General features: G+C 43.7%; 1 protein-coding gene across 3 annotated transcripts in view; it reads right to left on the bottom strand.

The window, feature by feature from the left end:
- ccdc88c (coiled-coil domain containing 88C) overlaps window positions 1–25770 on the bottom strand; it is a 298794-nt gene that overhangs the window by 103814 nt on the left and 169210 nt on the right. For all 3 annotated transcript variants that reach the window (XM_068038543.1, XM_068038546.1, XM_068038545.1), the window contains 5 exons: window positions 22608–22691; window positions 17551–17691; window positions 12778–12965; window positions 10774–10855; window positions 8517–8675 (listed from right to left, as the gene is read on the bottom strand). In XM_068038543.1, coding sequence (XP_067894644.1) covers window positions 8517–8675; window positions 10774–10855; window positions 12778–12965; window positions 17551–17691; window positions 22608–22691 — 654 coding nt within the window. The remainder of the gene's footprint in view (window positions 1–8516; window positions 8676–10773; window positions 10856–12777; window positions 12966–17550; window positions 17692–22607; window positions 22692–25770) is intronic.

The raw sequence follows: 25770 nt of genomic DNA, 5'->3' as shown, positions 1-25770 counted from the left end.
CAGGCTGGAAAGTGTAGAACTCGAGGTCATAGTCTCAGGATGTCGGCAGCCATTTAGGACAGAGATGAGGAGGAAGTTCTACATTCAAATGATTGTGAATTTTTGGAATTCCCTATGCCAGAGAGCTGCGGATCCTCAGTCATTGAGGATATTCGTGAGGTTGATAGATTCTGGGGGGAATTAAGAGAGTTGGGGATAGTGGGGGAAAGTGTAGTTGATGCAGAAGATTGGCCATGATCTTGTTGAATGTAGGAGCAGGCTTAAGGGCCTGGTCTACCCCTGCTCCTATTGTCTGTGCTTGTAAACTTGTAGACTGTAGGGGAAAGGGAAAGCAGAGTTATTTAGCATACGAGGTGGAGTGTAAGAACCAGAGGAAAGTTCACTGGAGTTATAATAGAAATAAGCTGCATTTTTAAATAGCACCTGATTAATTAATAACACCTCAAGGTGATTTGAATAATGACTGAGTTCAATAATTTCAGAGCATGACCGGGCCCACCCCTTTTTATTTTCAGTTTTTTTTTTCTATTTTCGTTTTTCTTTTTATTTTATTTTATTTCAGTTTGTTTCGTCATTCATTTCTCTTACCACGTGCCTGCCCACTGTTTTTTCATGTTTGTGCTTTGGGCCTGGGCTGTTCATTTTTCAGTCCATTAACACCCTCTCTGCATTAACGCTTTGTCTTTCAAAGCACCATTAACATACCGTTTGCCTTTGCTCCATGGCCTTCTGGTCAGTTATTCTCTGTGACCCTGTCCTATCAACACCTTCACTTTTGTTATCGCTTGGCCCACACCCGCTTTATTTACTTAAAGCCTATTACATTTCTAACCTTTGCCAGTTCTGATGAAGGGTCACTGACCTGAAACGCTAACCCTGCTTCTCTCTCCACAGATGCTGCCAGACCTGAGTATTTCCAGCATTTCTTGTTTTATAGTTATGAATAATGACTGTACTTTATGAGGGGAAATTGCAGCCATTTTGTATCAGTAATATCCCAGAGAGAAAGAAATAGAAATGAACCATTAATTGGTTTTCTTTTTGGTCGTGTGGGTTGAAGGAAAAATGTTGGCCAGGAAATTAGGAGAACTCCTTGCTGCTTTTTGGGTTTGTTACAGGCAGGCTGAATGGATTTCATTAACACCTCATTGGAAAAACAATATCTGTAAAATTGTAGGACACCCTTCGTACAGCACTGGAGCATCGGACTGGATTATACATTCGAATTTCAGTTCAAACCAGAGCAGCAGATTTTACAGCCAATTTTAACTTTCGACACTGGTAATTGAAGCCACCCATTACCCCATCTGAAGTCACTGGAAGGGAAATTAAGCAAGGGTACATGACAGGCCGTCAACCCGCTATCACCCATTATACACTGGTTAAAATCAGCCCGACTCTTTCAGTAAGAAACCAAAGTTACTCAAATACAATAGAGAATTCAGGAGAAACTTATTTACGCTGAGATAATGATCCCTCAATCCCACTGTTTGATCAGTGACCCCTCAATCCCAGTGTTTAATCAGTGACCCCTCAATCCCAGTGTTTAATCAGTGACCCCTCAATCCCGGTGTATAATCAGTGACCCCTCAATCCCGCTGTTTGATCAGTGACCCCTCAATCCCAGTGTTTAATCAGTGACTCCTGAATCCCAGTGTTTAATCAGTGACCCCTCAATCCCGCTGTTTAATCAGTGACTCCTCAATCCCAGTGTTTGATCAGTGACCTCTCAATCCCAGTGTTTAATCAGTGACCCCTCAATCACAGTGTTTAATCAGTGACCCCTCAATCCCAGTGTTTAATCAGTGACTCCTGAATCCCAGTGTTTAATCAGTGACTCCTGAATCCCAGTGTTTAATCAGTGACCCCTCAATCCCAGTGTTTAATCAGTGACTCCTGAATCCCAGTGTTTAATCAGTGACCCCTCAATCCCGCTGTTTGATCAGTGACCTCTCAATCCCAGTGTTTAATCAGTGACCCCTCAATCACAGTGTTTAATCAGTGACCCCTCAATCCCAGTGTTTAATCAGTGACTCCTGAATCCCAGTGTTTAATCAGTGACTCCTGAATCCCAGTGTTTAATCAGTGACCCCTCAATCCCAGTGTTTGATCAGTGACCTCTCAATCCCAGTGTTTAATCAGTGACCCCTCAATCACAGTGTTTAATCAGTGACCCCTCAATCCCAGTGTTTAATCAGTGACTCCTGAATCCCAGTGTTTAATCAGTGACTCCTGAATCCCAGTGTTTAATCAGTGACCCCTCAATCCCAGTGTTTAATCAGTGACTCCTGAATCCCAGTGTTTAATCAGTGACTCCTGAACCCCAGTGTTTAATCAGTGACACCTCAATCCCAGTGTTTAATCAGTGACCCCTCAATCCCAGTGTTTAATCAGTGACCCCTCAATCCCAGTGTTTAATCAGTGACTCCTCAATCCCAGTGTTTAATCAGTGACTCCTCAATCCCAGTGTTTAATCAGTGACCCCTCAATCCCGCTGTTTAATCAGTGACCCCTCAATCCCAGTGTTTAATCAGTGACTCCTCAATCCCAGTGTTTAATCAGTGACTCCTCAATCCCAGTGTTTAATCAGTGACCCCTCAATCCCGCTGTTTAATCAGTGACTCCTGAATCCCAGTGTTTAATCAGTGACCCCTCAATCCCGCTGTTTAATCAGTGACCCCTCAATCCCAGTGTTTAATCAGTGACCCCTCAATCCCAGTGTTTAATCAGTGACTCCTGAATCCCAGTGTTTGATCAGTGACCCCTCAATCCCAGTGTTTAATCAGTGACTCCTGAATCCCAGTGTTTGATCAGTGACCCCTCAATCCCAGTGTTTAATCAGTGACTCCTGAATCCCAGTGTTTAATCAGTGACCCCTCAATCCCGCTGTTTAATCAGTGACCCCTCAATCCCAGTGTTTAATCAGTGACCCCTCAATCCCAGTGTTTAATCAGTGACTCCTGAATCCCAGTGTTTGATCAGTGACCCCTCAATCCCAGTGTTTAATCAGTGACTCCTGAATCCCAGTGTTTGATCAGTGACCCCTCAATCCCAGTGTTTAATCAGTGACTCCTGAATCCCAGTGTTTGATCAGTGACCCCTCAATCCCAGTGTTTAATCAGTGACTCCTCAATCCCAGTGTTTAATCAGTGACTCCTGAATCCCAGTGTTTGATCAGTGACCCCTCAATCCCAGTGTTTAATCAGTGACTCCTGAATCCCAGTGTTTAATCAGTGACCCCTCAATCCCAGTGTTTAATCAGTGACTCCTGAATCCCAGTGTTTAATCAGTGACCCCTCAATCCCAGTGTTTAATCAGTGACCCCTCAATCCCAGTGTTTAATCAGTGACTCCTGAATCCCAGTGTTTAATCAGTGACCCCTCAATCCCAGTGTTTAATCAGTGACCCCTCAATCCCAGTGTTTAATCAGTGACTCCTGAATCCCAGTGTTTAATCAGTGACCCCTCAATTCCAGTGTTTAATCAGTGACCCCTCAATCCCAGTGTTTAATCAGTGACTCCTGAATCCCAGTGTTTAATCAGTGACCCCTCAATCCCAGTGTTTAATCAGTGACTCCTGAATCCCAGTGTTTAATCAGTGACCCCTCAATCCCAGTGTTTAATCAGTGACCCCTCAATCCCAGTGTTTAATCAGTGACTCCTCAATCCCAGTGTTTAATCAGTGACTCCTGAATCCCAGTGTTTAATCAGTGACCCCTCAATCCCGCTGTTTAATCAGTGACCCCTGAATCCCAGTGTTTAATCAGTGACTCCTGAATCCCAGTGTTTAATCAGTGACTCCTGAATCCCAGTGTTTGATCAGTGACCCCTCAATCCCGCTGTTTAATCAGTGACCCCTCAATCCCAGTGTTTGATCAGTGACCCCTCAATCCCAGTGTTTAATCAGTGACTCCTGAATCCCAGTGTTTGATCAGTGACCCCTCAATCCCAGTGTTTAATCAGTGACTCCTGAATCCCAGTGTTTGATCAGTGACCCCTCAATCCCAGTGTTTAATCAGTGACTCCTGAATCCCAGTGTTTGATCAGTGACCCCTCAATCCCAGTGTTTAATCAGTGATTCCTCAATCCCAGTGTTTAATCAGTGACCCCTCAATCCCAGTGTTTAATCAGTGACTCCTGAATCCCAGTGTTTAATCAGTGACCCCTCAATCCCAGTGTTTAATCAGTGACTCCTGAATCCCAGTGTTTAATCAGTGACCCCTCAATCCCAGTGTTTAATCAGTGACTCCTCAATCCCAGTGTTTAATCAGTGACCCCTCAATCCCACTGTTTAATCAGTGACCCCTCAATCCCAGTGTTTGATCAGTGACTCCTGAATCCCAGTGTTTGATCAGTGACCCCTCAATCCCAGTGTTTAATCAGTGACTCCTCAATCCCAGTGTTTAATCAGTGACCCCTCAATCCCAGTGTTTAATCAGTGACTCCTGAATCCCAGTGTTTGATCAGTGACCCCTCAATCCCAGTGTTTAATCAGTGACTCCTCAATCCCAGTGTTTAATCAGTGACCCCTCAATCCCAGTGTTTAATCAGTGACTCCTGAATCCCAGTGTTTAATCAGTGACCCCTCAATCCCAGTGTTTAATCAGTGACTCCTGAATCCCAGTGTTTAATCAGTGACCCCTCAATCCCAGTGTTTAATCAGTGACTCCTCAATCCCAGTGTTTAATTAGTGACTCCTCAATCCCAGTGTTTAATCAGTGACCCCTCAAACCCAGTGTTTGATCAGTGACCCCTCAATCCCAGTGTTTAACCAGTGACTCCTCAATCCCAGTGTTTAATCAGTGACTCCTCAATCCCAGTGTTTAATCAGTGACCCCTCAATCCCAGTGTTTAATCAGTGACCCCTCAATCCCAGTGTTTAATCAGTGACTCCTCAATCCCAGTGTTTAATCAGTGACTCCTCAATCCCAGTGTTTAATCAGTGACCCCTCAATCCCAGTGTTTAACCAGTGACCCCTCAATCCCGCTGTTTAACCAGTGACCCCTCAATCCCAGTGTTTAATCAGTGACTCCTCAATCCCAGTGTTTAATCAGTGACTCCTCAATCCCAGTGTTTAACCAGTGACCCCTCAATCCCAGTGTTTAATCAGTGACTCCTCAATCCCAGTGTTTAATCAGTGACTCCTCAATCCCAGTGTTTAATCAGTGACCCCTCAATCCCAGTGTTTAATCAGTGACCCCTCAATCCCAGTGTTTAATCAGTGACTCCTCATTCCAGTGTTTGATCAATGACCCCTCAATCCCAGTGTTTAATCAGTGACCCCTCATTCCAGTGTTTGATCAGTGACCCCTCAATCCCAGTGTTTGATCAGTGACCCCTCATTCCAGTGTTTGATCAGTGACCCCTCAATCCCAGTGTTTAATCAGTGACCCCTCAAACCCAGTGTTTGATCAATGACCCCTCAAACCCAGTGTTTGATCAATGACCCCTCAATCCCACTGTTTAATCCGCAGTGCCCCACTGCTGCAATGTGAGACACCTTGTTTTTCAGTGAACTAAATTGGCAGATCCTCTCGGGTCATGCGATGCCAAATTAATGTCATTCACTTTGCTGCTACTGAGCACAGCTGTACCAAGCTTACACTCCATTGGGTTCAGCTCCATTTGAAACTGTTTTTGTCTTATTTCCTTCATCCACATTTAATTTAATTTATAAATATTAAAGCTTCATAATCCAAACTTGAGTAGTTGGTGCCTCTAATTAACTTCCCATTTATATCCTTGTTTGACCCTCCTCGCTCTGTGCCTATAGTGGTGTGAATTCCGGTAAAAAATATATAAAGCTAATCCATTTTATTTTTTAAAAAAGGATTCAGTACTCTTGACAAGTAACAAATAGATGCACATGGTTTCAGAAATGCTGAACAATACAAAAACACAGTTGAAGCACAAGGAAACCAATGTGTGCACATGCAAATTGCAGAGGTCATTACAAATCAGTGCAAATGGTTTGATGAGGTCTCACACTGTGAAGTTATAAATTTACAACTGTAACGTCATGCAGGCAGTGAAAATGAGCAATTATAAATCACTTGCTCTGCTCATAATTGAGCTTCTAGAATACATTAACAAGAGAATGCCATTTATTTATTCATTCTTGGGGTGTGGGTGTCACTGGTCAGGTCCTCATTTATTAGGTCGAAGCAACTGAGGCCAGTTAAGAGCCAACCACATTGATGAAATGACTGGAGCCATATGTAGCCATCTCTAAAAGAAGTTAGTGAACCAGTCGAGTTTTAATGCTATGGATATGACTTTTTACTTACAGGTTTTTTAAAAATTGGAAACCTGCCATGCTGGGATTTGAATGCTGAACATTTTCTGGATTACGAGTCCAGTAACATAAATAGGGGCCATAAATAGAAGATAGTCACCAATAAATCCAACAGGAAATTCAGCAGCTACTTCTTTACCCAAAGCATCGTTAGAATGTGGAACTCTCTACCACAGGGAGTGGTTGAGGGAAATAGCACAGATGTATTTAAGGGGAAGCTGGATAGGTACATGAGTCAGGAACTAATAGAAGGGTATGTTGATTGGGGTTAGATGAAGAGAGGTGGGAGTAGGCTTGAGTGACACATAAACACCAGCATAAACCAGATGGGATGAATGGCCTGTTTCTGTGCTGTAGAATCTACGTAACCATCATGCTACCATCCAGACAAGATCATGAAGTGATTCTATATGAACTCTGCACTCCATCCCATTTAATCATGAGCAAGAATGCTCTGGAGCATAGACACTCTGATTCCACACCTACTACCTTGCCAAAACAAGTCCCTGAGTTAGAGGGAAGGAGTTACTTCATCAAGTTGGTGCTGAAGCAGTTTTAGGTTTCGATGCAACGTCGGCGGATATTAATCCAGCTCATGCTCCCCACAACAAAACTTTCACAAAACTGTCCACAAAACAAAAACAACATGCAACATAAAAAGGGCTTTTTTTACTGAAGGTCATTCTTCGGTTTTTAAGTTAATATTTACCTTTTGGCAGTGTAAAGAGGAGGTTTGGTTGCAGATTGATCTGCAGGATGTTGTGCCAAGTAGGCAATCCATTGCACAGAGAGATGCAGAGCAAAATAAATTAATTGCATCAAATTTACCTGCAACCAATGAACTGTACAAATCAACACTAAAATGTCTAAGTTTTGAGTGATGTCCCCTTCAAAATATTACCCCCCTCCCCAACTATTTGATTAACACTTTACGGAGTGGTTTAAAGCTAGAAAGGTGAAGGGAAAGTGTAAGACACAAATACTCTCTCACATAATTAAAACTTTCTTCAATCCCAGACATTGAAGGATGTTGCATTTCATGGAGGAAGTCATGGGACAGGATTCATAGTAATGGGTCATCAAATTGCAGTGTTTGATATGATAATGAATTGGATAACGTAGACAGAGAGAAACCTCTGGTGGGGGAGTCTGGAACAAGGGGGCATAACCTGAAAATCAGAGCCAGGTTCTTCAGGATTGATGTCGCAAAGCACTTCTTCACATAAAGAGTAGTGGAAATCTGGAACTCTCGCCGCCAAAGGTTGCTCAGTCAACCTGCTGAATGTTTTCCAGAATTTTCTAACTTGATAAATTATTGTTTGGCAAAAGCATTTTAAATGTATGGAACCAAGCAGCTAGATAGAGTTAAGATATCAATCAGTCATGATGTAATTGAATGGTGGAACAGGTTTGAGGGGCTGAATAGCCTCCTCTTGTTTCTAATTTATTCGTGGTAGTTGGGAAGTATGGATATGAGTTTTGCCAGACCAAACAATATTCCTTCAAAAGGTCTTTTTTTCAAACTATATGCAGTTTTGATAGAATAGATAGGGAGAAACTGCTTCCACTGGTAGGAGGGTTGGTAACCAGATGACACAAATTTAAAATAATTGGTAAAAAGGGAGGAAAATGAGGAGTTTTTTTGTGAGATATGATGATCTCGAGCACATGGCCTGAAAGTGGAGGGGGTGTGGGAGATGGTACTAGAATCAGATTCAATAGTAACTTTCAAAAAGGGAATTAGATAAATATATAAAACTATATGGGCTATAGGGAAGAGAAGGGGTGTGGGGCTAATACAACAGCTCTTTCAAAAGAGCCAGGAGATGCATGATGCCAGCCAATGAGTTGCACAGTGCCAGCCGGTGAATTGGAGATGGAGTAAAACTTATGGCAGGACACAGATCAAACAGCAAACAAAATCTGTTTGCATTCTAGCAAACAGTCTACAGAGTCTATTTAAAAAGAGTTTCTATGAACTACAGCAAACAGAATTCATGATGAAACTGCAAAAAATCCCCCAATAAAAGCAGGGTGATTTCTCCAGCAACATGCAGTGAGTGGAGGATAGTTACATTAAACAATTATGTGCATACAACCAATACCAGCCACTTACAGCAGTGACTGACAGGAGAATTACCCAATCACCTCCATTTGGTCTGGGAATAGTGGTGTCACTATCTGCCAGCATGAATGAAAGGGATTAAGAGATGTAGCTTACTTCCATTCTGGCCTTGTAGAAATCCACATCGTGTAGCCTCTCCCTGCATCGTATAAGCTCATTCTCCAGCCTGTCAACCCGACTTGCTTTCTCTCGTAGCGAGTCCAGTTCATCCCGATATGCTCTCACTGAGCGAGCCTCTGTAGCTAACTGCATGTTCTGTGCAAGATCCAAAAGAATTTGCTGTTAAACCGTGTTCCCCTCCTACTTCTATCCTCGAGGAAACAGAGAATCAAAACACTATGATGATTCCCATAATAAATTGCATTTATATAGTGCCTTTCAACTTGCTTACACAGAGTGTTGTTAGAATGTGGAACTCACTACCACGTGGAGTACTTCAGGTGAATAACCCAGATACATTTAAGGGAAAGTTCAGTAAGTAAATGAGGGGCAATGAATAGAAAGGTATGCTGATAGGGTGAAATGAAGTAGGGGTAGGAGGAGGCTCATGTGGAAGAAAGACATTGGTATGGAAGTGTTGGGCTGAATGGCCTGTTTCTGTGCTGTAGTTAATATCTGACTAGTGAAATATCTCAAAGACGTATCACACACAGGGTAACCAGACACCAAACAATAGTTAGAAAAGTAAGAGGAAGTGGTTGAAGGGAAGGTCAAATAGATGGTTTTCATGAGGGTTTTGAAGGGTGGGGAGAAGTGTAGGAAAGTTAGTTGGGCCAGCAGGAGGAGGGGAGTGGATAATTAGGAAAAAGGATTCCAGTTAATAATGTTACAAACTGTACATTACACTCGTAATAAAGTCTGACCTTATCTTAGCTTTTCTTTGTTAAGGTCAGTCAAAGCTTCTTGCTGTTGCAACAATCCCAGCCTGCTCTCCTGCAACTCCTAGTATTGAGGCTTCAAGGGCACCTTTGCCTTATTTCTGGAACCTACCATGTGGGGAGATGTGTTGGGGGCTGCGGAGAAACAGAGATGAAGGGTGGGATTGCCCAAAGTTTTCTTCCCTTTTCTCGTCTGCTGAAGGTGCTGACTCATGAGTGGGGTCAGGGGTCAACAATACCAGCATCCCTCTTAACAACTCGCACACATTGGCATTACCCGTGATTGAGCTGTGATGTCAGGAGGCTATCTGATTGTATGGGCATTGATGCCAAGTTCCCATATGTCTTTAGCCAAAGTCCTTTATCCAACAGAAACCAGCGGATAGTGATTGGGAGTGGGAGGCCTTGACCAATTCCCTCCCCCAGCTCTAATGCCACTCAGCTGAGTCCTGCTAACTCAGGGTAGAGTGAGGCATCAAAAACATGAGAACACAAGAAATAGGAGCAGGAGTAGACCATATGGCCCATCGAGTCCGTTCCACGATTCAAAACGATCATGGCTGATCTTAGGATTCAACTTCACTTTTCTGCCCGCTCGCCATATCCCTCGATTCCCTGAGACACCAAAAAAAGGTCTACCTCAGCCTTAAATGTACTCAACAATGGAGGATCCACAACCCTCTGGGCTAGAGAATTCCAAAGGTTTACAACCCTTTGAGTGAGGTAATTTCTCCTCATCTCAGTCCTAAATGATCAGCCTGTTATCCTGAGACTGTGCTCCTGTGTTTTAGATTCCCCAACCAGCGGAAATAATCTCTCTAACTACGTTACGCAGCCCCTTTAGAATATTATATGTTTCAATGAGATTACCTCTCATTCTTCTAAACTTCAGAGAATAGAGGCCCAATTTACTTAGTCTCTCATCATAGGACAACCCCCTCAGCTCAGGAATCAAAGGCATTCTGGTCTCTAATGCTCAGTACCACCCTGAGTAATGAAAGAAAGACCAACCTGCATTTCTATAGTGCCTTTCATGATCTCAGAACATCCCAAAGTATTTTCCAGGCATGAAGCTCTTTTGAAATGCAATCACTGGAAACACAGCAGCTAATTTGCACATGTGATACTGACCAGATATTAGTGATGTTGGTTGAGGGATAAATATTGGCCAGGACACCAAGAACTACCTTACACTTCTTTGAAATAGTGCCATGGAATGTTTTACATCCACCTCAGAGGGCAAACAGGGCTTCAGCTTAATATCTCATCCAAAAGACGACACCAAGACAGTGCTGCACTACCTCAGTACTGCATTGGAAACGCCTGGATTTTGGACTCAAGTCTCTGGAACAGGACTTGAATCCATAACCTGACTCAGAATCTGACTCAGAGGTGAGAGTGCAACCCACTGAGCCATGGCTGGCACTATGTTTCCAAACCCTGAGCCAACAGGTCACCTGCAGCACTCTCCTTACCTCTTGTCGTAACCTCTGTAGCTCCACATTAAGCCGTTCCACTTCGTGTTTGGAGTCAATGAGCTGCTCAGTCTTTTCTTCACTAGGGACATTTCAGGAGAAAAGAAACACATTTGTTAAGAAGCCAAATGTTTTGTGTTTGCTTTAACAAATAGCTGTGCATTGTGAAATGCCTTCCGCTTTTCACAGACAATTTCTTCCAAAATCCTTCACCATACCTTCAGATCTGCCTGCAGATAAACTCCATCACAGTGGGTGATGAAGAATAAGCAGCTGCACACTCTTAATATGAACTTTATATCACCAGCATTCACTGTGAGTAGCAATGAGTAGTCGCTTGCTTTAATAGCACATATTGTAAGTTAGGTGCAAGTGCACTTAAAATGGAGAGCACCTAACATGAGGAATCAGGAATTTCTAAACTATGGAGCTTGTTGCTTTTGCAATTTCCTTTTGATGAAGTCAACAGAAACCATGCTTCTTGTGTGGGTTTCTTTGCAGTCCTTAACCAATGGTTAATCAGAGATTTACAAATACCTGTAACCCAACACCGTAAACAGTTAACGTCAGACAATTCAGATCACCGAGGGTGCCAAGCCACCGATCCAACATTATAATTATCAAGGAGCCAACTTTAATGCTCTGTTTATGCTGAACAGTCGCCAAAACCTGTGCTGCAATATAAGTGAGGTATTGCATTCCAAGAGACAAAGAATTGCATTTATATAGTGCCTTTCATGACGCCCCAAAGCACTTTAAGGCCGGCAAATTACTATTACAAAAGAAAAATACTGCAGGTGCTAGAAATCTGAAGTACATACGAGCATACAAATTATTAGCAAGAGTAGGCCATTCGGCCCCTTCAAGCCTGCTCCACCACTTAATTAAATCATGACTGATCTGATTGTGGCCTCAACTCCACTTTCCTGCCGACGCCCAATTACCTTTGACTCCCTTGTAGTCAAGAATTTATCCACCCCCGCTTTAAAAATATTCAATGACTCTGCCTCCACCACTCTCTGGGGACGAGACTCAAAAGACTCTCAACCCTCAGAGAAAAAAAAAACATAATCTCTGTCTTAAATGGGCGACCCCTTATTTTTTAAACTGTGTCCTGTAGTTCTAGCCTCTCCAACAAGGGGAAACATCCGGTCAGCACCCACCCTGTTGAGTCCCCTCAGGATCTTACATGTTTCAATAAAATAAAAACAGGCAATGCTGGAAATACTCAACAGGTCTAGTAGTATCTGTGGAGAGAGAAACAGTCAGTGTTTTAGGTCGATGACCTTTTGTCAGAACTGGAAAAACTCTGACCTGCAACATTATCTCTTTCTCCCTGCACTCAATGCTGCCTAAGTATTTTCAGCATTCCCTGTTTTTATTTAAGTACTTTTGAAGTGTAGTCACTCTTATAGGAAACGTGGTGTCCAATATGCAGACAGCTAGGTGCTGGATAAATGATCTGTTTCAGCATTGCTGGTTGAGGGATAAATACCCTGCTCTTAGAATAGCGCTGTGGCATCTTTTATATCCACCTGAGGGGGCAGACGGGTGCCTCAGTTTAACACCTCATTCAAAAGACAGCACCTCTGGGAGTACAGTACGCCCTCGGTACAAAAGGAAGGTGCAGGGACAGAGTGAACTGGAGCAGTTTCTAAGAATTTCCCAGATTTCTTTCCCTATATTGGCCTGGGTTTTTACACCTGTTTTCTCATCTCTCCCAGGAGATCACATGAATTCAGAAGCAGTGGAAAGTATAAAGGCTGCGATACACAATGTATCATGATTGTGTGGGGCAGGCTGGATGGACCAGAGTGTCTTTACCCATCTGTAAGTGTTCGTATCTACTACTGGCACTAGTAGAATGCCAGCCTAGATTTGCACTCAAGTCTCTGGAGTGAGGCTTGAACCCACAGCTTTTTGATGGAGAGGGTGAGACTGATATCCCATAAGCTACATCCTGCCCAGGGTGTGGAATTGAAGCAGGTCCTCGTGGATACTAACAGTTCTTGTCTGATCCTCCTGAGTTTTGCCTTAGTGTCTGCCAGGTCTACCGCAAGGTGCTGCTTCTCCTCTTTGCTGAGTTTTCCATTGGGACTAGTTGGATATTCTGGGCTTGAGGACTTCACGGGACTTGGGAGCTGCTGCTGAGTCTGTAGGTAGTCCCGTTCTTGGGTGAGCTCTACAATTACCTGCCAAAGCAGAGAGAAAATATTAGCATGGATCTTAATTGTTTCTTCTTTGTTCAGACAGGTCAAGGTCCAAACAGACTTAGGCGTCGGTGTACATGAATCATTAAAATGTTATGGACAGGTACAAAAAATAATCAATACTAATGCTAGAGCATTATAGCTAGAGGACTGGAATACATGGAGTTAGATACCACAGCTACACAAAGACCTAGTTAGAGTACACCTGGAGCACTGTGTTCCAGCATCACAACTTAGGAAGGATAGATTGGCCTCGGTTGGAATGCAGAGTAGATTTACTACAATGATACCTGAACTCCTAGAGTTAAATTCCGAGGGGAGATTAAACAAACTAGGGTTAAATTACAAGGAGAGGTTACACAAACTAGTGTTGTATTCCCTGTAATTTAGAAGGTTAAGAGGTTATTTGATTGAAATTTTCAAGATATTAAAGGGAACAGATCGGGTAGATAGACAGCAACTGTTTCCGCTGGTTGGAGAGTTGAGGACTAGGTGGCAGATATCTGTTAGCCAAAGCTAGTAAGGGATATGGGGCAAAGGCGGATATATGGATCAGCCATGATCTCATTGTACGGCGGGATAGGCTCGAGGAGCTAAATGACCTACTACTGTTCTTATGTTCCTGTTCTATGCAAGGACATATCATCAAGTTTAGGGGTCTCCAAAATAGGAAATAAAAACATAAAATTTTGGAAAACACTCAACAGGTCAGGCGGCATCTGTTGAAGAAAAAAAACAGCTAACTTTTCAGATCAATGCACTTTTATCAAAACTGGAAGGTGTTGGACATGAACAGCTTCTAAGTAAGCACAAAGGCAGAGAAAAAGAGGTGGTGGGGGCGAGGGAGGATAACGGGAGGGAAGAACAAAAAGGAGAGGTCTGTGATAGGGAGGAGGGAAGGAGTGTTTAAATGACAAAAGGAATGACAGTGCAAGGCAGCATTAGATGGTAAGAATACAGGAACAGCAGTAGGTCATTTAGCCCATTGAGCCTGTTCTGCCATTCCATAAGATCACAACTGAGATCATGAACCCACCTTTACCCCATTTCACTGCATAGCCTTTGGTTAGTAAAAATCTATCAACCTCAGTTTTAAAATTAATTGATCCAACATCAATTACTGTTTGTGGAAGTGTGTTCCAAACTTCTACCACCCTTTGTTTATAGAAGTCTTTCCTAATTTCACTCCTGAAAGGTCTGGCTCTAATTTTTAGACTCTGCCCCCTCTTCCTAGACTCCCCAACTGGCAGAAATAGTTTCTATCTATACAATTTGTTCCTCTTAATATCTTGAAAACTCCAAACAAGTCACCCTTTAACCTCCTAAATTACAGGGAATACCACCTTAGTTTATGTAACCTCCCCATGTAATTTAACCCTTGGAGTCCAGGTATCATTCTGGTAAAGCTATGCTACACTCTCTCCAAGGCAAATATATCCTTCCTAAGGTGTGGTGCCCAGAACTGCACACAGTATTTCAGGTGTGGTCTAACCAGGGCTTTGTATATCTGTAGCAGAACTTCTATTCCCTTGTATTCTAGACTTCTGGATTATAGAGGCCAACATTCCATCAGCCTTTTTGATTATTTTCTGTACCTGTTCATGACATTTTAATGATCCAGGAACCTGGATCCCCAAGTCTCGTTGATCTCCACTGTTTCTAGCTTTTCACCATTTCGAAAGTACTCTGTTCCATCCTTTTCAGGTCGAAAGTGGACGACCTCACATTTTCCTATGTTGAAATCCATTTGCCACAGTTTGATGAGACAAGTATATAGTTACCAGCACAAGATTAGTTGAGGTGAATCAAATAGATGCAATTAAAAGGAAGCTAGATAAACACATGAGGGAGAAAGGAATAGAAGGTTATTTGATAGGATGAGAAGAGGAGTGATGGGAGGAGGTTCGTGTGTACCATGAACACCCAGCATGGACCAGTCAGGTCAATGACCTGCTTCTGTGCTTTACATTCCATGGAAAAAGGCTGTTCATCTGTATCACCTTCCAGTTCCAATGAAAGGTCATCAACTTGAAATGTTAACTCTGCTTGACCTGTTTCAAGCATTTTCTCTTTTTATTTCAGATTTTCAGGGTCCGCAGTATTTTGCTTTTGTACTGTGGACCTGTTTGACTCAGCTGGCCAGGATCCTGCCACAGACAGCCTCAACTTGGAACTGTAAACTTTCATTACCCGAGTGAGGGTACAAAAGAGAGATTCACTCGATGGTTCCAGGGATTAGTGATAACAATAATGTGGATGGACTGGAGAAGCTGGGATGGTTCTCCTGAGAGCAGAGAGGAATAAAAACAAAAAACGCTGCAAATACTCAGGAGGTCAGACTGTACCTGTGGAGAGAGAAACAGAGTCAACCTTTCAGGTCAATGATCTTACATCAGGTGAAGAGGAGATTCAGTAAAAGTGTTTAAAAATCATGGCGGGTTTAGATAGAGTAAATACAGAGAAACTGTTTCCAATGGCCGAAGGGTCGATAAACAGAGGGCACCGATTTAAGTTGATTGGCAAACGATACGAGTCAAAATGAGGAAAATATTTTTATGCTCTACAAAAGAGCCAGCACAGACCTGAGGGCTGAATGGCCTCTTTCTGTGCTGTAATATTCAATGATTCTAAAGGCGAGTCATCTTGAAGTCAGCTCTACACTGCAGAAATATTGCACATCTCCCTCCCCCAAAGTAGGACAGTCATTAACTGCTATCATACAACTGCTGCACATCGCACTTGTCAGAAAGAATGTTCTCAAGAGGTGCTACAGCCTTCCTCAGGCATATGGAATCACTACATGGTCAATTCTGAACCCCTCACATTCGTTAAAAGTTCCATGAACTTGTTTCTCCCTTCCCAGTCCAGATGCCCTTTATCCTTGAACACAAACTATTGACTTGCTTCAGATCACCAATGATGCAGAGACAGATGGTTGGTTGCTAAGTCACAAAGTATAGTGCATTTTTAAAAAGTATATCTCGTATTTACTTAGAGTGTTGGCAATTCCTACTGGTAGGGGATGTTTCAAAGGTCAGCTGCAAAGTAACTGCCATACTAATGAACGGCAACTGGATAGAATAGGCACAGATTAGTGCACACTAATCACACGTTCAGCAAAGACTCCGAATGCTTGGAGCAATGAAAGGGATCTTCAGCAAAAGCATTTCAGGCCAAAAAGTGATTAACTCCTTCAAAAGGAGAACAACCAAACAAAAAAGAGCTGGATAATTTCCGACCAGAAATGGAACTGCTGGTTACAGGGAGAGGTGCGGAGAGATGACCACAAGACTCCTGGGAAGAGAGGGGTTCTATACTCTTGTGGCTAGGGCTGGGAAATGTGGAGAGCCTCAGGCCAGGGCTGAACAGCAGAGATGCAAGGATAGATAAATATTCTGGAGTTTTGTTGATTTTCTTTGGACCAAGGATGGGGAAGTGGGGATGGAGGCATTTACGCAGAACTGTGTCTGAAAAGATTAAACCAGGTAGGGTGGAGCCCTTGATAAGCCATGGTCTATGGATGGATGGGTGGTTCTCAGCAAAACAACCCTTTCATTTTTTCATTTTATTTTAGTTTGTTTCATCACTCAATTTTTTTTTTTACCATGTGCCTGCCCTTTTTTTTTCATGTTTGTGCTTTTGGCCAGGGCTTTCATTATTCTGTCATTTAACACCCTCTCTGCACTAACGCTTTGTCTTTCACGACACTATTAACACACTCTTTGTCTTTGCCCCATTACCTCGACAGTTATTCTCTGTTACCCTCTGTCCTATCAATACCTTCCCTTTTGTTCTCTTTTGCCTCACCCCTACTTTATTTGCTTAAAACCTATTACATTTCTAACCTTTGCCAGTTCAGGGTGGCACAGTGGCGCAGTGGTTAGCACCGCAGCCTCACAGCTCCAGCGACCCGGGTTCGGTCTGGGTACTGCCAAGTTCTCCCTGTGACTGCGTGGGTTTCCGTCGGGTGCTCCGGTTTCCTCTCACAGCCAAAGACTTGCAGGTTAATAGGTAAATTGGCCATTGTAAATTGCCCCTAGTGTAGGTAGGTGGTAGGAGAATGGTGGGGATGTGATAGGGAATATGGGATTAATGCAGGATTAGCATAAATGGGTGGTTGAAAGTTGGCACAGACTCGGTGGGCCGAAGGGCCCGTTTCAGTGCTGTATCCCTCTATGACTCTATGATGAAAGGCCACTGACCTGAAACGCTAACTCTGCTTCTCTCTCCGCAGATACTACCAGAACTGCTGAGTATTTCCAGCACTTTTTGTTTTTATTTCTTTCATTTTGTCCCGTTTTAAAGGTTAGGGGTTACAGATTTGGGAGTAGCATTCAGCAGTCATGTTGTTATCCGGGAAGGAATTAAAATATTTTTTAAAAGACTGAAGGTGAACACTTCTGAGCAGCTAAGTCAACAATGACACCATCAGCAGGTTACCTGTATAAGCTCTCTGCTTGAGAATGGTATGCTAACTAGAATTTTGTTCCCCAAATGTCGACCAAATTCAATGATGGTTGTAAAATTATAGTTGTCAACGGTTTGAGTGACGCCTGTACATCCATACCTCAGAGTACTCATCCCTGTCATCAAGAAGTCTCTTCAGATGGAAGACCATTGACCTAGATAGAGTCTCCAGATCTTCTGCCGTCACCTCAGTTAAATCCATCCACTGAAGGTCAAACACGTTCTCCTGATTATGAGTGATCTGTAAGAGTGAGGCAGAAAGTTACAACGAGTCTACAACATTGAAACAGGCCATTCCACCCAACTGGGACAGGCCAGTGTTCACATTCTACATGGGCCTCCTCCCAGCCCTCTTCATCACACACTATCAATATATCCTTCTATTCCTTTCTCCCTCATGTGCTTATCTAGCTTCCCCTTAAATACATCTACACTATTCACCTCAACTAATCCTTGTGGTAGCGAATTCCACATTCTAACCACTCTCCGGGTGAGGAGGTTTCTCCTGAATTCTGCATCGGATTCATCCTCGATTTATAGACTCTAGCTTTGGTTATCCCCACAGGTTGAAACATCTTCATGTCTTCCCTATCAAGATAATAGATTAATAGTGTTGAATTTTAGTCTGAGCAGCAAGCCCCAAAATGGGGTTCTCCTGTAGCCCACTAGAACAAGTTTACAATACTGAGCTTTAGGAAATCACTAACTCAGAGGGAATGTCCAATAAATCCCATCTATGGCTGGAAAGAAAGAACTTGTCTTTCCTCAGAACATCCCAAAGAGTTTTGTAACCAATGAACTACTTTTCCTCGAGGGAGGAAACCTCAGCTGAGGTCATAATATCCATGTGGTTAGCACAAAACAAGTAAGAAATTTATATTTACTCCTTCATAGATACACAAAGACATCCTTTAATCTGTAATCACCATGTGTAGCATGGTCTGCTGCCCAGCTCCATAAAACAAATCATCAGAAGCACTTTCTGTCTGTGATATTTACTGAGAAAACTTAGCAAATTACCAAAATTATAATCATCACCTTTCACAAACAACTCAGAACTCTGACAAGTGAACAGAATACGGGCACACACTCAATACATTGTTATACGAGCTTGCTCGTCAGGCTATTCAACTATAGAAGTTGAGACTTGCCTTCATATGCCTGATTGCACGCATTTTTCTTTAGGAGGTGTTTAGAAACCAGACTTCAAGAGCTATGGAATAGGGAAAGTATTACAGCTGAATAAAACAAGTTCAGTCGAAGGAATCCTACCCTGGTTCCCTATCACGTTGTATCAGCAGTGAAAGACCCCACTGCAAGGGTGGTGCGGGGAGGCAAGTGTGCACCTGCAAACGACGTTCTGCAAACAGTTGCGGCTGGACTGTCTGGTGGAAAACCTGGGTGGGAATCATCTTCTGAAAGACTTTGTCCTCTCCCTTCCTCCCTTGTAGACCTTTTTTTGGGGGGTTCAGCTCCCAGGATGCTGAACACCCTTTGGTTTCTTGCCCGAGAACTGTTCTTCATGTGAGCTCACACAGTGAATGCTGTTGGGCTGTTCACCTGGAGTGGGCATCATCACCAAGACAGTTCTTGACCTTGTTTAACGTCCACACAAGTTTTGCAGTGAATACAGACCAGATGCTCGCCTGTTTGATGCTCCCTAACCCAACAGCACTAAGGACAACTGTAGGAGCTCTTCCTCCCCCACTTGCCAGATCAATTAGCCCATCACAGGATGGAGATTGAACCTAGAGCTTCATCTGGACAAGATAATCAAATCACAGGATGAGAAATTCAAAGTGGCTCTTAAAACTTTGGTACTTTTACCCAACCCCATCAACCTGTGGCTAGTTTATTTAGAAAGAGCTACAGCCAATCCTATGCAGCACACAGAGCCCTACCATGTCTTAAGTCAAAAGCTGGACCACCTTCTATAACAAGAAGTACTCGAGCACTTCTGTCATCATTTGCGTTCAGTACCTGGGACGTCACAAGCTAACAGAAAGCTTTATAATCAGGAATTGATGATTTAAAAAAAAACTTTAATGTTGCAGGGGGAAAGAGAGAGATGGAAGATACAGATCACAGTCTGAGATACTGGGAAAGAGTGAGTTCAAGTGCTCTGCCTGAATGGGCAGGGGTAATAGACCAAATAGTAATTTTCATAAAAGAAATGGACAAATACCTAAAGAGAAAAAAAAAACTGCAGCGCTATGACGAGCAGAGAAGGGGGATTCATTCAATCATGTGCCTGCACAGCAAGATAGGCCGAATGGCCTCATTCAGTGCAGTAAGATTCTATAATTCAAAGTAGAGGACTGCGCTATGAGCTTTGTTCTGAACACAGTGAGATGCAGTAAAGAGGGCTGATTGCATAGGGCAAGGAACAAACACACACACAAACTATGTCTATCAGAACTGAAAAGTAAGAGATGATAGGAAAAATCAAAGCACAGACAGCTGAAAATCTGCAAACTGCTCAATAGCAAACTGTTGGATTAAAAGATCCTTTCAAGGACAGACAGACTTTTACCACTCAGGACTCGAGGCCTGCTCGGATCTGCAAATGAGACCCGACCCAAGCCCAACAGAAGCCCATCCGAGCCCGAGCCAGCCAGAGTCCTTCCATTTTTTCCCGCGCCCAACCCGACCATAAGTTAACCTACCTTCCATTTTTCGCTTTGTTCCTTACCTGCACAAGCTTAAAATAACTGTAACAAAACAACCTTTAAAATCCTAAAAGTAAATTAACATTAGAATGACTTACCTGAGGTGGTGATAAAGCATGTCCGATCCAGCCCGACCCGAGCCGAGCCCGAATGCCGGACCCGGAAGTGCGACCCGACCCAGACCCGACACGTCATCGGGTCCCATCGGGTTCCGGTTGGGCAGCAGGCCTTTACTCAGGACGTCCCAAAGCACATTACAACAACGACGTATATTTATATAGCACCTTCAACTTAATAAAACATCCCAAGAAACTTCATAGGAGCATTATAAAACAAGATGTAACACTAAGCTACATAGGAAATATTAGGTCAGGTGACCAAAAGCTTGGTCAAAGAGGTAGGTTTTAAGGAGCGCCTTAAAGGAGGAAAGCAAGGCGGCGAGGTGGAGAGGCTGAGGGATGGTATTCCAGAGCTCAGGGACTAGGTAACTGAAGACACAGCCACCAATGATGGAGTGATTAAAGTCAGGCATAAACAAGAGGCCAGAATTAGAGCAACACAGATATCTCGGAGGATTGTGGGGCTGGAGGAGATTACAGAGATAGGGAGGGACAAAGCTATAGAGGAATTTGAAAACAAGGATGAGAATTTTAAAATCAAGATGTTGCTTGACCAGGAGCCAAGGTAGGTCAGTGAGCACAGGGGTGATAGGGGAACAGGACTTGATGCGAATTTTAAGACACAGGCAGCAGAGTTTTGGATGACCTCAGGATTACGGAGAGTAGAATGTGGGAGACAAGCCAAGTGTGCATTGGACAAGTCAAGTCTAAAGGTAACAGAGGCATGAATGAGGGTTTCAGCAGATGAGCTGATACAGGGTCAAAAAGTCAGTCAATGTTACAGAGGTGGAAATAGGCAGTCTGAGCAATGGCACGAATCACTCCTCTCGGGACCAAATGTAACACCAAGGTTGCAAACAGACTGGCTTAATCGTCGGACGTTGCCAGAGAGAGGTATGGAGTCAGGAAGTGAGTTTGGAATGAGGATCGAAAACAATGGGTTCAGTCTTTCCAATATTTAACTGGAAAAAATTTCTGCTCATGCAGTACTGGATGTTGGATAAGCAGTCTGATAATTTAAGTGGAGGAGTTGAGGGAGGTGGTAGTGATGGAGAGCTGGGTGTCATCAGCGTAGAAGCACTTAGAAACAATGAAGGACTTTTGAGGGGTAGGCACTGTTGTAAGGTAGGAAACGCAGCAGCCAATTTGGCACATAGCAAATTCCCACAAACTGCAATGAAATAATGACCAAATCTCTCGAGTGGGACTCGAACTCTCAATCTTGGGCAGTGGAAACCCATTTTAATGACAAGAGAATATGCAACTAGTTAAGAGGCCCACGCAAATGAAAAGGTGAGATAGTGCTGGGAGATCAAAGAGAGGAGAAAAAGTTATGAGCAGTGAGTCTGAAATAAGGGAGAACCTACACAGCAATGATTACATCACTGACTAGAGTTACAACAGTGGAACACAACAGGGATGGTATCAGTTCACGGTGGCGGCTCACCACCACCACCTTCTCAAGGCAACGAAGGATGGGCAATAATTGCTAGCCAAGCCAGTGACACCCACATCCTGAGAATTCATTTTCTTCAAATCTGAACAACTGTATGTAATTTGGATTCCTCCTCAGTTGGATACCTAACTGCTTCTCGTCTCTGTGTCACAAGATTCCAGGTTCAAGTCCCACTCCAGGGCTTGGGCACAAAAATCAAGGCTGACACTCCAGTGCAGTACTGAGGGAGTGCTGCACTGTTGGAGGGTGCCGTCTTTCAGATGAGATGTTAAACTGAGGCCCCATCGGCTTGCTCGGGTGGACGTAAAAGATCCTATTGCACTATTGCAAAGAGGAGCAAGGAGTTCTCCCCAGTGTTCTGGCCAATATTCATCCCTCAATCAACATCACAAAAACAGATTATCTGGTCATCATCACATTACTGCTTGTGGGAATTTGCTGTGCACTCATTGGCTGCTGCGTTTCCTACATTATAACAGTGACTACACTTCAAAAAAGTACTTCACTGGCTGTAAAGAACTTTTGAGACATTCAGTGTTCATGAAACGTGCTATACAAATGCAAGCCTTTTTTTTTGTTCCTTTTACCATTTTGCACAGTGCACTAGCCTAGGCGGGCAGCCATAAAGACGGGGCTAAAGAGTGGCAAGTCGAAGAGACTTAGTAGTTGGCAGGGAAAAAAAACAGAGGCGCAAGGGGAGAGCCAACTGTGTAACAGCCCCGACAACCAATTTTCTCTGCAGCACTTGTGGAAGAGTCTGTCACTCTAGAATTGGCCTTTATAGCCACTCCAGGCGCTGCTTCACAAACCACTGACCACCTCCAGGCGCTTACCCATTGTCTCTCGAGATAAGGAGGCCAAAGAAGAACTAGCCTACTATAGATACAAAAGAGAAGCTTTCACACCGACTCACCTCTTGTATGTGAGAAACTATGGCTGTCTGAGTTGTAATGTCCAGCTGCTTGATCTTTTCGATGAATTCCTCCTTTCGTTCACACTTAGAAGGGGGAAAGGGGAAAGAATACACATTTCAAATGACTATGAATAGAAATCGACATCAACACTTCAAACATTGAATACAAATAAAATGGAACTGGGAAAGTTACTCGCATCACCACTCTGGAACCGCTTTGTTTTATTCGTTCCTGGGATGTGGGCATTGCTGGCTCGGCCAGCATTTATTGCTCATCGCCAATTACTCCTGAGAAGGTGGTGGTGAGCTACCTTCTTGAACCGCTGCAGTCCATGTGGGGTAGGTACACCCACAGTGCTGTTAGGAAGAGAGTTCCAGGATTTTGACCCAGTGACAGTGAAGGAATGTCGATATAGTTCCAAGTCAGGATGGTGTGAGACTTGGCGGGGACCTTGCAGGTGATGGTGTTCCTATGCATCTGCTGCCCTTGTCCTTCTAGATGGTAGAGGTCGTGGGTTTGGAAGGTGCTGTTTAAGGAGCCTTGGTGCGTTGCTGCAGTGCATCTTGTAGATGATACACACTGCTGCCAATGAGCGTTGGTAGTGAAGGGAGTGAATGTTTGTGGATGAGATGTCAATCAAGCGGGCTGCTTTGTCCTGGATGGTGTCAAGCTTCTTGAGTGTTGTTGCAGCTGCACCCACCCAGGCAAGTGGAGAGTATTCCATCACACTCCTGATTTGTGCCTTGTAGATGGTGGACAGGCTTTGGGGTGTCAGGAGGTGAGTTACTTGCTGCAGGATTCCTAGCCTCTGACCTGCTCTTGTAGCCACGGTATTTATATGGCTACTCCAGTTCTGCTTCTGGTCAATGGTAACTCCCCCAGGATGTTGATAGTGGGGGATTCAGCGATGGTAATGCCATTGACTGTCAAGGGGAGATGGTTAGATTCTCTCTTGTTTGAGATGGTCATTGTCTGGCACTTGTGGGGCGCAAATGTTACTTGCCACTTATCAGCCCAAGCCCAGATATTGCCCAGGTCACAGAATCATAGAAAGAGGCCATTTGGCCCATTGTGTCTGTGCCAACTGAAAAACGTTCCACCTACTCTAATCTCACTTTCTAGCATTTGGTCCGTAGCTCTGCAGATTACTGCACTTGAGGTGGCTATCCAGACTCATTTTGAATGAGTTGAGGGTTTCTGCCTCAACTACCCTTTCAGACAGTGAGTTCCAGTCCCCCACTACCCTCTGGGTGAAAAAGTTTTTTCTCATCTCCCGTCTAATTTTTCTACCAGTCACTTTAAATCTATGCCCCCTCATCACTGACCTCTCTGCTAAAGTGAATACACCCTGCACCTCCACTGGGGGTGGAACACTGAGGAACTCCTGCAGTGATGTCCTGGAGCTGAAATGATTGACCTCCAACCACCACAACTATCTTCCTTTGCGCTAGGTAAGGCTCCAATCAGCAGAGAGTTTTCCCCTGATTCCCATTGACTCCAGTTTTGCTGGGGATTCTTGATGCCATACTCAGTCAAATGCTGCCTTGATGCCAAGGGCAGTCACTCTCACCTCACCTCTTGAGTTCAGCTCTTTTTTCCATGTTTGAACCAAGGCTGTAATGAGGTCAGGAGCTGAGTGGCCCTGACGGAACCCAAACTGAGCGCCAGTGAGCAGGTTATTGCTAAGCAAGTGCCGCTTGATAGCACTGTCAACAACACTGTCGATTATGCGCACATTCTGAAGAAGATTACAGTTTTTTATCCTTGGCACATCAGCAGGGCAGCTCATTTTAACATTTTCTTCTGGATCATGCCAAATGAGCTACACCAATACTTCAACCAGCTTCCACTACACAGAGAGGGACAGAAAGGCAATCCTGACACATCCCAAATATGCAATAGAGCTGCCCTACCTGCCACAGAGCAGGGCTAAGAATTCTTCAGGTTACTGCAGCAATACTCACGAAGCTTGCCACCATCCAGGATAAAGCAATCTACTTGCTCCGCTCACCCACGCCCTCCACTACTAGCGCAACATGGCTACAGTTATGAACTATCTTAGGAAGTAGCAACTCGCCAAGGCTTCTTGTGCAGCACTGCCAAACCCGCAACCACAAAAAAGGATGGAAGAAACTTGAAAATTCCCATCAATCACACCTCTGATGTTCTTACTTGTGTGCCATGTAACCCTGTCCATGTCATTTTACAAGTACTGCATGTATATAGTCCTCACCAAAATCAGCTCCAGACATCAGTTACAGAAATGCATCGATTTTTAAAAATCCATTCACGGGATTTGGGCTTCGCTGTCAAGGCCAGCATTTATTGCCCGTCACTAATTATCCTTGACACACTCTTATGGACTCTTAGAGATTGAGAAGTAATAAGAGAAACTATTTCACACAAAATTCTTACTTGCATTCCATTTTCTTAGATTACTTCTGTCATTTAAAACCCTAAAATTGAAAGACTGACATTGTATCTGTATCACAGGTCATGTCCAGCTCGCGTCTGGGCAAGGCTTGGGCACTTTTACACTTAGATTTGCTTTATCGCTGTAAACTGGAAACTCAATATCATTTTGTTGACACCTTGGCTCCTTTTGGTGTCACGCTGATCCCAAGTCACTGGTGTTTCCCTGCCCAGTAAGAGACCATAAGACACCAGAATGGAGATAGCGGATGATGGAGGCGGTAGGCATAATAGGCTTTTAGGTAAGCTTAAAAACAAAACAATTGTACTGTCTAGTTGGGAGACAGAGAAGGGAGGCATGTGAAGGGTTGAACTGGCTGTAATGTGTGCATCCTTCTCTGTACTACTAATATGAGAGAATTATAGAATTTTACAGTACAGAAAGAGCCTGCTGTGGCTCTTGTGTCTGTGCTTGCTTTTTGAAAGAGCTGTCCAGTGAGTCCCATTCCCTGGCTGTTTCTCCATAACCCTGCAATTTTTCCCCCTTAAATATACCTTTTACCTTTTGAAAGTTGCTGTTGAATCTGCTTCCATTATCCGTTCAGGCAATGTATTCCAAACAAAGAACAGTACAGCACAGGAACAGGCCATTCGGCCCTCCAAGCCTGCGCCGATCTTGATTCCTGCCTAAACTAACACCTTCTGCACTTCCGGGGCCCATATCCCTCTATTCCCTTTCTATTCATGTAT

Source organism: Heterodontus francisci, chromosome 9 (genome assembly GCF_036365525.1).
Source record: "Heterodontus francisci isolate sHetFra1 chromosome 9, sHetFra1.hap1, whole genome shotgun sequence".
Taxonomy (NCBI): domain Eukaryota; kingdom Metazoa; phylum Chordata; class Chondrichthyes; order Heterodontiformes; family Heterodontidae; genus Heterodontus; species Heterodontus francisci.
Note: the sequence above shows the minus strand (reverse complement) of the source record. Positions and strands in the feature narration are given on the sequence as shown.